This window comes from Oryzias latipes, chromosome 11 (assembly GCF_053564925.1).
Source record: "Oryzias latipes strain Hd-rR chromosome 11, Olatipes_Hd-rR_3.1".
Taxonomy (NCBI): domain Eukaryota; kingdom Metazoa; phylum Chordata; class Actinopteri; order Beloniformes; family Adrianichthyidae; genus Oryzias; species Oryzias latipes.
This window is the reverse complement of record NC_136247.1, coordinates 23977453-23991350: the sequence shown is the minus strand read 5'-3', so window position 1 is coordinate 23991350 and position 13898 is coordinate 23977453. Positions and strand designations below refer to the sequence as shown.

The 13898-nt window shown below is 45.5% G+C and overlaps 2 protein-coding genes across 3 annotated transcripts in view; one reads left to right on the top strand and one right to left on the bottom strand.

Annotated features, from left to right (window-relative positions):
• The window catches only part of osbpl10a (oxysterol binding protein-like 10a), a 74659-nt gene extending 65507 nt beyond the window's left edge, over positions 1–9152 (top strand). For both annotated transcript variants that reach the window (XM_023959616.2, XM_023959615.2), the window contains 6 exons: positions 659–808; positions 884–1382; positions 5929–6115; positions 7110–7292; positions 7367–7520; positions 8312–9152. In XM_023959616.2, the coding sequence (XP_023815384.1) occupies positions 659–808; positions 884–1382; positions 5929–6115; positions 7110–7292; positions 7367–7520; positions 8312–8356 (1218 nt within the window). In that variant the 3' untranslated portion in view covers positions 8357–9152. The remainder of the gene's footprint in view (positions 1–658; positions 809–883; positions 1383–5928; positions 6116–7109; positions 7293–7366; positions 7521–8311) is intronic.
• Positions 9153–9320: 168 nt separating this feature from the next.
• Positions 9321–13898, bottom strand: part of LOC101170442 (dolichyl-diphosphooligosaccharide--protein glycosyltransferase subunit STT3B) — an 80061-nt gene continuing 75483 nt past the window's right edge. The window contains exons 14-16 of the mRNA XM_023959614.2: positions 13618–13731; positions 12160–12366; positions 9321–11356 (exon numbers count right to left, since the gene is read on the bottom strand). Coding sequence (XP_023815382.1) covers positions 11276–11356; positions 12160–12366; positions 13618–13731 — 402 coding nt within the window. The 3' untranslated portion in view covers positions 9321–11275. The remainder of the gene's footprint in view (positions 11357–12159; positions 12367–13617; positions 13732–13898) is intronic.

The window sequence follows — 13898 nt, the reverse complement described above, 5'->3', positions numbered from 1 at the left end:
ACATTCTGATCCCAATGGCCAATTTTTTTGAAATAAGCAAAAGGGGTAAACAAAAAATCTAAGAATTATTACTATAAGAAAGAAATTCTAGTCACTAAGACATGTTTTCTTAAACTAAAATTATTTTATTTTGAAAAACTCTCTTGATCAGAAAATAAGAGATTTATTTTTGAAACAAGAGTCTTTTTCTTTTCTTAAGGTTCAGTTTTTGCAGCGTTTTGCAGCACCTCATAGCAGTCTGTTCACTCGTGGAATAAATCTTGAGCTTTACTTAGTAGAGAGTATTTAAAATGACTGAATGAAAAATCCTGTTTTTAGTAAAGTAAAAGAGGATTTATTGGTAAAGAATTCCCTCTGGCAGCAGCAGATTTTGCAAACCTTTTAATCCATGTTTTATTTTTTCAGTTCTCAGAGTTTTTTAGCAATAATATAAGAAAATCTATATTTTCATCATTTCTGTGACTTTAATCTTCCTCTGCAAAGACATTTTTAAGAAAAAATCTGAACTTTTCTGTTACTCAACGTTTTTCTTAAATGTAATTTTATTGTGTACAAGCTTTTATTTTGTGTTTTTCTTCTTTTCGTTGACTTGACCCGCAGAAAACCTCCGCGTTGTCTTTGGGTTAAAGCAGAACTGTTCTGGCGTTTGTCTCCGCAGCGCCGCTCAGGGTTGGAGGACCACAGCCCCGCCGAGGAGGTGACGGACACGGAGGACAACGAGGAGGAGGATCTGGGCGTCCTGGACGACCAGCGGAGCGTCATCCTCCACCTGCTCTCCCAGCTGAAACTGGGCATGGACCTCACACGCGTAAGGCCCCCAAACCCCGCCCCCTTCGTGACCATCCAGCTGGTGCCCACGCCGTGTACCGCCTTTCTTTCGTAGGTGGTGTTGCCCACCTTCATTCTGGAGAAGCGATCCCTGCTGGAGATGTACGCCAACTTCATGGCCCACCCCGACATGTTCCTGTCCATCACCATGGGGGCCACGGCGGAGGACCGGATCGTGCGCTTCGTGGAGTACTACCTGACGGCGTTCCACGAGGGCCGGAAGGGCGCCGTGGCCAAGAAGCCCTACAACCCCATCCTGGGGGAGACCTTCCACTGCTCCTGGGACGTTCCTCGGGACAAAGTCAGGCCCCTGGCCCGGTCGAACCAGGGGTCGGCTCGGGAGCCCCCCAGGGGCCCGAACAACTCCCAGCAGGGCGAAGACCCACAGGGGGGCTGCTACAGGGTCAGATTTGTTGCAGAGCAGGTGTCCCACCACCCGCCCGTGTCAGGGTTTTACTGCGAGTGTCGGGAGAGGAGGATGTGCGTCAACGCTCACGTGTGGACCAAGAGCAAGTTCATGGGCATGTCTATAGGCGTGTCCATGGTGGGGGAAGGTGGGGGCCTCACTTTTCCTGCCGTTCCTGTCAAAATATCTGCAGCTACTTTTTACTTTTTTAAGATTTTGTTATCTTATAGATATATTATTAACTCAACATTAGGATCATATCAAATCAAATTTATTGCCACTACTTTCTTCCAAATAATCCTAAGAATTTACCTTAAATTCTGAAAAAATAGTTTTACTTTTCTGGAGACGGATCTGAAGCTGCTGACTGAACCGAGACTCAAAATTGTGTATAAATGTCGGAATCACAGGAACATTACACACTCATTCGTTTTCCAGTCTTTAACATATAACTGGAAAGAAAATATTCACGTTTATTATAATATTAAATATTAGCCAGAATTGCTGCTTTGTTACCCTTGTGCTATCCTAGGCACTTTAACATTGGGAGTTGGGTCATCTAGACCCACTAAACAGTGCTCTGAACCTTTTTTCTTCAATGATTTGTGATCTTCACTGGTGTCCATGGATTACATGAAATCTTTCCACCTTTATCCACCTTTGTCATGGTAGGGAGAACACGTCAAAGTAAGGGTGGGGTCATCTGGACCCCATAGGATAGAACAAGGATTACAGACATCTCTGATTAGATTTGGAAGTATTTCAAATACTTAAATCCAACCAAATCCAGTATAAATGTCCTAAATCTCCACAGTGTGATTCATGTTTAAAGTCGGACTTCTTCAGGGGGGTTTTCCAGGAAGCATGTTTAAACTACCCTGACTTTAAGCCTGAACTCTGGCTGAAATCCGCCTGAACTTGCTTACTCTGGGTATGTCGGTTCCAAAAGACCGGATATGAGTTAGCGTAATTACGCTCGACTTGGTAACCCTGGGTTAATGCACATGCACGTCAAGTACATAAAGACATTCTAAATGGATCGCCGATTTCCGGAGTCACCATGGAAACGCGTGGAGAAAAAAAGAGAGCGCTATACTTCAGTGAGACGGAGTCTGAGATTAATGACGGCGTATGAAGACTATAAGACCATCAAAAAAGTAACACGGCTGAATCATCAGCAGAAAAAAGAGTTTCTGCTTGTAGTAGAAGAACAGACAAAGTAAACGCACGAGTTTCTGATCTTATTTCCATTTTCCTTGTGACGCATATAAATATATATATAACATCCAATTTTGCCAAATTAAATGAATTACTTCTATTGGTAACAAATAATTGAGTTAAATTTATTCAACCTAATTTCTTACATCTATAAAACTCAATAATTGTTTATACAACTCAAATTTACATATTTATTTAACTAAATGTCACATTACTCCAATTCAATTAAATGTTTTTCCATCTTACTGAATTATAATTCTTGAACTCTCATATGTCTAAGTTTGAGCCGGTAGATATACTCATTTTTATAACAAGAAAAAGAACAAAACAATATGCGCTTCATGCATTCATTCATTTAGGCATTTACTGACATTGTCATTACAGAACCACATGATAGGGGTGCTATATAAACTCATCATCCTCTCCCTCCCTCTCACTCATGGTGCAGCGACAAAAGCAAAGTAGGACAAAATAACTCAGAAAAATACAGTTAAACAACTAAACACATTTGGTCACCTCTCTGAAAACAAACTAACCTTCAACTAAACCTGCTCCAGACCAGGTTATGTTCAGAGCATGAGTTGCTATGGCAACTTGACATACCCTGAAACATACCTCCATTTCTGGAACCGAAAGCTGAGGTTATCAACTTCCTTAGCCTCAAACTTACCGTGGTAACTCACATAACCTGCTTTCTGGAATACCCCCCAGGTCTAAGTCTTCCTTGCAGCTTTTCTCCCTTCAAAGCTGCAGGTCTTTGTTCTGAAGTCGACTCTTGTCGTTCTGCGGCGGCGGCGGCGCCATCAAGCCGCTCTGCAGTCAATCAATCAAACTTTATTTCTAAAGCACTTTTCATATGAAAGAATAACACAAAGTGCTTTACAATAAAAAAAAATAAAAAAAATAAATAATATCAAAACAAGCATGAAGATTAAAATAAGCAAGCACAAAAATAAATAAAAATAAAAATAGGGCCCCCCTCCCCGTACCTACACAACCCCCCACTTCTCCCACCCCCTAACTGAAGGGGGAAAGACAATGAGAATTGAGAAATAGGAAATAGGCTGAGCACAAAAACCGCTGGTAATCGGAACCTCCCTCTCTGTGAACAGCCGCATGACCAGCCAAATGCAGCATCACAGGCGGGGACCGCTCCACCACAGCTAAGAGGGGATGCAGGTCCACATCCAGAGCCGCAGAGGCTGAACAGCAGCCGACCCAGAGGGAGAGGTCCCAACTGAGGAAGCACCGGAATAAAAAATAAAAAATAGGGTGAGGGGGTGGGGGGATTAGCCTGCGATGAGCCTTGGGGGGGGGGGTTTACTAGGCAGTGACCCCCCTCCTGTGGTTGCCGTATGGAGTGGGCCCCCCCTCTTTCGGTTTTATTTGCACCTTAGACATGTAGGGCCCTTGGTAGGGGGGGTGCTTGGACATCACTGCCAGCAAGCAGCAGATGTCCTCCTAGCACCCTACCCGCCAATTTTAACCGCACCTTAGACATTTAGGGCCCCTTGGTGGGGAGGGTGAGGGGACATCACTGTGAGTAATCAGGAGATGTCCCCTTAGTGCCCTACCCGCCAATTTTAACTGCACCCCCCTTAGTACACACACCCCTCCCCCCTCAATATATACATCCCAACATAAACACACACACATGCACACACACACCCTCTTAAACACACATATACGCACACACATTTTGCAAGGAAGGTGGGACCTAGGACCATCTGTCCCCTGCCTCTTCCCTGGTGGGGGGTACGGGCCCCTTTGCAGCGGCGGCCGTGTCCCCGGGGTGCCGGCTTCCTGGGCCCGGCGGTGCTCTCTCCGCGCAGTGGGGGGGTTCACATTACATCTGAGCCGGGGGTGTTGGTGTCCCTGGGGGGTGGGTTCTGGTCCTTGCTCCTGAGCGCTGGGCCCCGCCTAACTTCCAACTGTGGCCGAGCCTGGTCGGGCCATATTTACAACACCCCTTGTGGGCCCTCTTTTTTCCCCGGGGTTCCCCCCTCCTGGGCGGGGGCGGCGGACCCCTGCCTTGCTCCTCCCTGGACCAACCGTGGGCCGGGCGGATGGCTGCCTGGAGTGCGGGGCGGGTCTCCCTTGGGGGGTCCTGGCTCGTACCTGGGGTTGGGGCGGGGGGATGCCCGGAACTCCTGGGTGGTGGTGGGGTGCTCGTCTGGGGCTGTGGGCGTCCCTCTCCGGTGGGGCCCTGCGTTGGGCTCTCTCGGCGCGGCGGGGGGGCTGTTCTCCTGGTTGGGCTGGGGCGGCCCTCTCTTTCCCTCTGTGCCTCCCTGCTCTCTGGCTCTGGGGGGCCTTGCGGCGGTCCTGCTGGCCCTGGCCTGGGTGGCGGGCTTGGTCGCCCGGGCGGCGGTTGTTCCCTGCCGGTTTCCGTGTGGCGTGGGGGGGATTCCGGCTGCCGCTGCTGCTGCGGTGGGGGTCTTGGGGTGGGGATGGCTGGGCGCTCTCCTTCCTTCTTTACACATTCCACCATCCATATTAGAAGAACATGAGCACTCACCTGAGCACGGGTATTGGCTCACCTTTGCACTGGCGGTTTGCGTGACTGAATGACTGAAATGTTTCACACTAGTTGGTTTTAAGGCATAAGTATGCGTGTGAGCACTATCTGTTTTGTGTACATGTCGACAGATGGACATTTTTGCAACTAGCAGGTGTGTTTGACACTTGGGTGTGTGTGTGGACAGGCTCCGCCCTTTTTGTACTGCATTTGAGCCTTACCATGGTGATTAACAACCAGTAAACTTGTTGCTCTATGCTGCTTCATGGTCTTATCCCCCTTCCCCTCCTACTATCACCCTCCTTCCCCCCCTCTTTCTAACGTCCCTCTCTCTTCTTCCCCTCTTTCCTTTTCCGTCCGGTCCAACACCAAAGATCTTCAAACATGTTTGAAATTAATAAAGTTTGGCCTCAATTACAAAAGGGGTTTATTCAGACATACCTTTGGTTTGTCTGAAGATTAATAACCCCTCTTGTTAAAGTAAAATATGTCCAACACAAGAGGCCCTCAGCTCTCATCTGTTTGCCCAGCTGTTGGACAGGACAAGGTTAAAAAAAAAAAAAAAAAAAAAGAGATTTAAAAAAATATAAAAGAGAATGAAACAGTAAACATATTGATAAAAGCAACAAACAATAAAACACTGAAATAAGGTAAATGAAAATTTAACACATTAAAATCTAGTGTTAGTTCATAAAACAAGATAAAATGGATAAATAAATAAATAGTGGTAGTGAAAAATTCGTCAGAAGCTTTCTCTCTAGACAGGTGGAGCAGAAGCTGCCAGAACATCTTTACTCCAAAGCTTTTGAGAAGCGACGGCGACTCTGTTGCTTCAGCAGATCCTTTATTTCAGTTGGAGTTTGAAAAAAAGTCTGTTTTGCTTGACCAAGTCTTTTTTCATCAGATTTGACCTTTTTTGCCAGAAAACCCTCACTGCCTCTCTCTGGCTCCGCCCCTCCAGGTGTCCTGTACCTCCTGGAGCACGATGAGGAGTACGTCTTCTCGCTGCCCTCCGCCTACGCCCGCTCCATCCTCACTGTGCCGTGGGTGGAGCTGGGGGGCAAAGTGTCCATCAACTGCGCGAAGAGCGGTTACTCCGCCACGGTGACGTTTCACACCAAGCCTTTCTACGGAGGAAAGGTGCACAGGTGAGCACCTTAAGCTCCGCCTCCTCCTCTGTGACACTGAGCAAATTTTACAGAGGAAAACTCTGACTTATTTCCTTAAAGAAATGAGCTGAATGTCATTTAGTTTGTGTATTAGTCACAAATACACACAAACAGAATTTTGAGGTACATAAATACACGTAATTGTGAAAAGAAAAATACCATCCATTACTTGTTTTTCGGTTTCCCCCCCACAGAAATGAATGATTAAATGAAGCAGTTTTATTTTTTTCATTGTTGGTTTTAGTTTGAAAAACTGAATGATGCACAGATTCATCGGTTTGGCTGAAGGTGAACACGCCTGGTTGGCTGATGAATTTGATTGACAGATTCATTAGCCAATGATGACATTTGTTAGAAGCATCTCAGTTTTCACCACACGCACTTATTTCTCTCACAAATACAGAGATTTACAAACGAGAGGCGATTCGTAGATGTACATTCTGTAAATCTGTGAGTTTATATTACAGGTGTACCTCAAAATTAGGTTTATGTTACATGTTTGCATTTCTGATTATCAACACTAAATCAACTTAATAAAAAACTGGTTTGGAAGTTAAAGATTCTGGGAATTTGTTGCGCTTTTCCGACGCTCAAGGCGCTTACGATGCGCATCACTCTGGGCTGCTGACGTAGTCACAGCTTCAGTGCTGATTCACTTGACTTTTGTCTGGAGGAGGTGGCGGGTATCGAACCGCTGATCCTTTTTTCACTGGCTGAGCCACCACGCCCCCCTCATTGGATGGTGATGCCGTCATGAAGCTGAAATGAAGCAGAAGCTTCGCCAGGGTTCATCCCAGATAGATGTAGGGGCAAAGTCTCCACAGAGGTTATTGGACTACAAACCGTAAATGTTACGAAAAAGCCCTTTTTAGGTTCTTAGAAGGCTTTGAGACATTTTTGTTTATAAATTGTAGTTAAGGTGAGAAGTGGAGGTGTTCCAGTGATGACTCGTGATCTGTGTGTTTTTGTGCAGAGTCACCGCCGAGGTCAAACACAACCCAACCAGCACCATCGTGTGCAAAGCCCAGGGCGAGTGGAATGGCACGCTGGAGTTCACCTACAGCAGCGGAGAAACCAAAATCATCGACACGTCGAAGCTCCTGGTCACCAAGAAGAAGCTGCGGGCCCTGGAGCAGCAGGGCAGGACGGAGTCCAGGTGACTGCGGACTCGAGCGTAGATCCGTTGGGTGGACGTGCCGTACGTGAACCGGGGCTTTTCCTCTTCCGTAGGCGGCTGTGGCAGCATGTGACGAAGGCTCTGAAGGAGGGGAACATGGACAAGGCCACGGAGCACAAACACCGGCTGGAGGAGAACCAGAGAGGCGAGGAGCGGCAGAGGGCGGCGGACAACCGACCCTGGACCCCCAAACACTTTACGAAGGAGGTAAAGCCACGCCCACCTCTGCATTCAACACATTATCATAGATTCAAGTATGAATGTTCTCAAACACAAACAACTAATTCAGATATTCTTTTTATATCCCTCATACTTACCTTAACGTACAGATTTCTGGAGTTTAAAACATTTATTTCCTGAGTTTGACCAGAAGCTTAAAGACTTTTTTAGATTCGCAGTTGCATATAAAGGCAGTAATTTTAGTAGCACCACAACTGGACGCCATTACTTTGATGTCTATCATGTTGAAGTGCATTATTGGGGCGTTCCACAGGGCTTTGATCTGGGCCCACTTTCATTATCCTGATGTTTTTGTGGTAGAATAATTCAGGAACGGGCTGCGAGGTGGTGCAGTGGTTAGCGCTCTTGATTCACAGCAAAAAGGCCCTGGTTTGAATCCCGCCTGGGACATTTCTGTGTGGAGTTCGTTTGTTCTCGCATCTTCCGGTTTCCTCCCATGGTCTAAAAACATGCATCATAGGTTCATTGGTGTCTTTAGCCCTTGTGCTATCCTAGGCACTTTACCATTGGGAGTGGGGTCATCTAGACCCACTAGGAAGTGGTCTGAACCTTTTTTCTTCAATAATTTGTGATCTTCACTTGTGTCCATGGATTACATGAAATCCTCCCCACCTTTGTCATGGTAGGAATAACACGTCAATGTAAGGGTGGGGTCATATTGCCCCTAGGATCACCCCCCCCCCCCCCCCCAAAAAAAAATAACCTCTTGTGAATCAGTGTAGATTTGCGCCGTTTTAAACGTCCGTCTTTCTCTGCAGGGAGACGGGTGGATCTACAACAGGCCTCTGTGGAAATCACCCTGACAGCGGTTCGTCTTCAGAACAAAAATCCCAACTTCACGTGTCCCAGCAGACACACAACCATCCAAACGAGGTGCCAAAGGGATCCACACGTCCTCACTGACAAACTTCTGGAGTTACGGGACTAAAACGTAGTTTTTTTATAGAAGCCCGTCGTTCTCCGGAGTGGAATATTTGTATTTTTCACTTTGCGAAGGCCTTCTTTGGCACAATCTTGGGTTTGTCAAACATCGTCCGTTTTTAGTTTTTGCCTTTAGAGCAGATCAGTACGACACCACACTGTAGCCGTGACCGTTTATCAAGCACTTTTATTCTAGAGAGAAATCAACTATTTTATACTGGAACTGGCTTTTAGAGACTCAGAGCTTTACAGGAAAAACATCAAATATTCTACTTTCATTCTTGTCAGTATATATATATATATTATTACACAGTATATTAGAGAAAAAAGGAAGGTCCTGATTGTTGAGTCTGCACTATGAATGTATTTAGGCACATTTGAGTCCTGCTTGGCGTTTTCTGTCAGAGTGAATGCGGCCAAAACACATCTCCATTTCTACCTCTCTCTCTCTCCACGTCAACGTGAGCTTTTATTTTGAAAAGTGTTTAGAATCGCTCCCGTCTTCCTGTTTTTCTAAACTTCACCCCCGACTGGACGCTCGTGGAGTCTGAGTAGCTTCTTTGTAGTCCAAAAGTCTTCAACTCAAAGCTCGACGGACGACGTTTAAGAGAACCAGGAAGCAGCTCGGACAGAAAGATCTGGATGATTGTGAATAATAAAGACCTTCTACTGTTTTTTTATTTATTTATTTGTGACTGCTGTGAAGGCTTATAAGATCTGCTGTGTCAGTTTGTTTGGCTTCCAGTGTCACAGGAAGGCTGCTGGGAAAGGATGATGGAGCGCCCTGAAACAAAGTCCAACACTGCCACCTGGTGGCAAAAGGGCCAATAAGGACATCAGACAGGCTTTTTGTCAAAGTTTATATTTAAAGATGGCCAAACAGAATGTAAACATGGAGGGGTTAGCACAAGGGGGTGCGGTGGGGGCTACATCCAACAAAAACCCGGACAGACTCGAGCTCAGCACATGAGGCGGCGATTTCAAAGTAAAGGATGGATAAACTTCAGAGGCCAACAAAACTATACATCACATTTAAGGCTTCGTCTGAACGCCGTCCTCCAGAGATGAACAGGCGCTCAAAACAAACAAACACTGAGGCGTGGCGGGAGAAAAAAAAAAACAGAAACCGGTCAGAGCTTCAATGATACCAAAGAAATGCTGGAGGGTGATGATAGAACGGCTGCTAAAACCTGAACACCTGACACTGAACCCGCCCCCCTTCAAAGTTTTCAGGCAGAGCCGCACCCCAACGCAACACACGGAGGCCTTTAGCTCCGCCCACGTCAACCACTTCCACCTGTCAAAGGAACCGGAATAGAGTAAGAACGTCATAAAAACCCCTCCTAAAGGGATTTTATCGACAAACATCCTGTTAGTTTGACTGTTAGTGCAACAAGTTGGGGTCTAAATTTTGGAAACGAAGCTTCAAGACGACTTTAAAAAAAACTTTACATTTCTAAATAATATTCCGGTTTAGTTGGCTTTTTATACAGCAGAAAACTCGTTAATGGATTTTAAGGTGTTTTTATGTCATTTACATGAAAAAAAAAAAATTACATTTCTGAGGTTTTTCCAGCAATTTTACAGAATTTTGCTTAATTTTGTCTCAATTTGAAAAAAATAATCTTGATAAAAGAAATATTTAACTGTGTTAAACTTCAGTTCAGTTGTGACTTAAAATAAAGTTTGATTGACGTTTGAGCTGTGACAGGAGGTCGCTGGGAGGTCAGGGGCTCCTCCGTGGCTGGGTGGGGGGGCGGGGCTCCTCCTGCTCCACTTCCTACTTCCTGCCGTTAAAATCTCATTTCCCCTCCACAAATCGGAAGCCTCCAAAGGGGCGAAAGAAAGGACTGCCGATCAAAAGAAAAGCTTGGGATGTAAACAGTCACAAGTTAGGTTTAGGTGATCATGACCAGAGATGAGGCACTAAGCGTTAGAGAGCTCCCCCTGCAGGAAGGGAGGACTAATTATTTACACACAGTTGATGTTTCCGTCTTAAAACCGTAGCAGCAGAAATATACAATCTATGCAAAATCTGTCCCAAAAATAATAATTAAAAAAAGGAGGGGTGTAAAAATTCACATTCAGATGCATTCTGTCAACAAAATCCAAAAAAACCTTCCTCTGTGCTGAATTATTGCATTCACTGATCTATTTACCGTCATTCAAATAAAAAGATTAAAAAAAAAAAAAATCAAGAGCTGCATATTTAAAAGTCACCACAAAGATCCAATATATTACCATCATGTTAGATTTTCTTTATAGAACATATTTACAAAATAGGCCAATTTCTTTCTCACATGCTTTGCCCACAAAAACGGATCAGAATGGCGGGCAAACACCAGGAAACGATGAGAAAAAGAGCTAAAATGACAGACGGACACCCCCCACCCACCCACACCGGTCTCTGGAACGAAGCCCCCCCACCCCCCCTTCAGCTCACATGTGCCGTGGAGCGAGGTCGATGGCTCTTTGGTGCAAATCCTCCTCCTCCTCCTCTTCGTCGCTCGTACCACCTTCACCCGACCCCTGGTCTGATAATTAATAAACCACAAAAATGTAAATCAACGCTGAACCACGCAGAGCAGCCCTATGCCTCACATTCAAGTTAAAAAACAAAAACAAAAGAAAAGAAAGGGGGGGAAAAAAAAGCCAGACAGACGTCTTCAGGATAAAACGGACAATTCTGGAGCGAGCCAGATCCCACGCTTCCTCAACACGCGTTGGCGCTCGAACGAGAGACGCTCAACGTGGAGTTCTTCGTCGCTCGTTGGAGGTTCCTGGTCGTCCGTCCGAGTGCATCACTGGTGGGTTTTGGGGGCTCTCTTGCCCTTCTTCAGGACCAGCTTGTTCCTGATCTGCCCTCGCTTCCTCTTGGCGGTCTGCTCAGAGAAACGGAGGGAAGTCAGACACGGAACGGGAACGACGGCGACTCCAACGCCACAGTTCAGCTCTAGGTCTGTACGTCGACTGTTATGACGAGCGGCCGTTACTTTTATTGAATATGGACTTTCTCCATTCTCCTTCCTTACTGGACCTTTGACCAACCCCCCCCCCCCCCTCAAACTCAAAAACACACCCACATAGTGAAAGGTTCATTCATTCCCATTCATTTTGGGGGGAAAATACTTTCAAAAACAGCCCATTTATTCATATATGGATAACTATTCATCTAATAAAATAACAGATCACAGTATTTTTAAAATATATATATTTTTTTCACTGAAATGAAAAAACGTAACAGAAATAATCTGATTGTTTGGGTTTTGTGTGGTCGTTTTTTCACAATAATCAGAGAAAAATGTACTTTGCAGTGCAGTAATCTGTATTTGTGTCCATTTTAATCTCAGTTTATTCTATTTAATTCATGAGCTGTAATTTCTGAAGGTTTTCTATCATAAATGTCATAAATCATAAATTAGAGCACAGAGTCCAGCATCCACGAGGAAACGTGGCCCCCACCTTTGTGCGTTTTTATTTTAAACTGTATTTCACATACAAGAAGATCCAAAAAGAGACGGATTAAAGAGTAGAATAAAAAAAGAATCTCCGGACTAAACGGGTTTGTTCTTGATTGAACATTTGTAACAAAATAAATGCGGTTGGAGTGTTAAGCTTTTAGGGAGACTCCTCCCACATCCGGTTACTTCCCAAACGAAGAACTGAAACTTGAAATCTCCGTTACCTTTTTGGAGGTGTACTTCTGCCGGGGCGTTACGCTGCGGAGCTTGCGGTCCAGCGGCTCCCGGTTGTCCAGATCCTTCACCTTGTAAATGCGAACCAGCCAGTGCTCCGAGGTGAAGGCCTCCTCCAGGTGCTTGAACTTGATGTCCTTGTTGCCGATCTCGGCGTTGCGCGTCCGGTCGAAGCCGGGGGGCGTCCTGAAGTCCAGCTTTAGGAGAGGAAGAGGAGAAAATCTGAGTCCCAGTGAAGGTCCTGAGGGGGCAGATCCACCATGATTTCATGACAACACAGACGGTTTGAACGTCCGGCAGGAAGTGGTCTTCAGTACAAAGACGGAGGATTTACAGCATGAAGAAAGACCAGGAGATAAAATGGCTTTAGTTGTTTTAAGTTTACTCTTTTGTTTGGGTTTCCTCACATCTCAACACATCATGAAGGAACAGGACAAGAAGTGACCAATTTCAAAACACGTCAAGAAAAAGCTGAGATTGATTTAGATGTTTTACAATTTAGGTTTCTTCCAGCTCAATCAATTGTTTCTGACTCTTTGACCTTCCTCACCACCATAATCATAATTGTCTTATTAGTGTGGATCGTTCCATTTCCACATGTTTATTTATATTTAATCCTAACTTATTCAGATTTTGTCAAAACAGCAAACAAAATTATTTTCAACCGACTGGAAGCTTCCAAAATTTTACAGAATTAATTAAAGCGGCCACAGGACCAAACTTTGAAGAGCAGCTAACTTTCTTGGTTTTCATTTTGATTGATTTCAACGTACAGCTCTGTGTTATGCAGCCTGGCTACGACCAGTTCTCTTTTTGTTGCAGAAGTTATTGCTTCTACAAATTCAAAGGGAGCAAGAGAAGATCTTCAGTTTAGTCTCATTAAAGTAAACTAGTTATTCTAATCCTTTGGAAAACTGGCTGAACCTGCAGACCTTTAGCATCCTCTCCCTGTGGGAACTCTCCACACTCCACAGTTTCAAGAATTTCCTTCACAATCCGGTTTGTTCGGACTTCTATCCACCGTCTTTCGCCTCCCGTCAAAAAGAAACGTTAGTTCTCCAAAGTGTCAAATCTTCCCTCACGCTGTGACTTTTTTTATCTGCTCACATCGTCTCGGTTCTCATGTCCTCCTTATCTCAGCTCCTCCCTGGGATCTCCTCCCCGCTGACCCGAATGAATAATCCACACACAGCCGTGTAATCTGCACTCATCTTTCGCCGTCTCTGCTTTGATTCTCTCAGAACAGCTGTGAACACCTGGCAGCCCATGTCAGTCGCCTGCTACCTGCAGCACGAAGCCGCACCTCGCTCAAAAAACCCTCATCCAGCGCCAAATCCCCAAAGAGACACCTTCAAATCCCCGTCTGCCCAGACCGCCAGCAAGCTCTGCTCTGGGAGCATCTGCGCTTTATTCCTGCTTTCACTGCGGCAAAAGCATTTTCCTCTCACCTGCATTTCTCCAAATCGATAGTAGGACATCTTGTACATGAGGCAGTTGAGCAGAGTCGGTGACCCGGCCTTGTCCACCCTGAACTCTCCCTGGGGAGTGAAGTAATCGCTCTCCTGCAGGAGAAAAGCCCGGTCAGAGATGCAGCAGAGGCGTCAGGAGAAAAAAACAGCAGAGAGCCCATTTACAGCCGACCCATCTGCAGCAGAACCGCAGTAAATACAGATGTTTAGGTGGAAAACAATCCTGAAGGAAAAGGATTGATTACAACGGAGAATTTGGG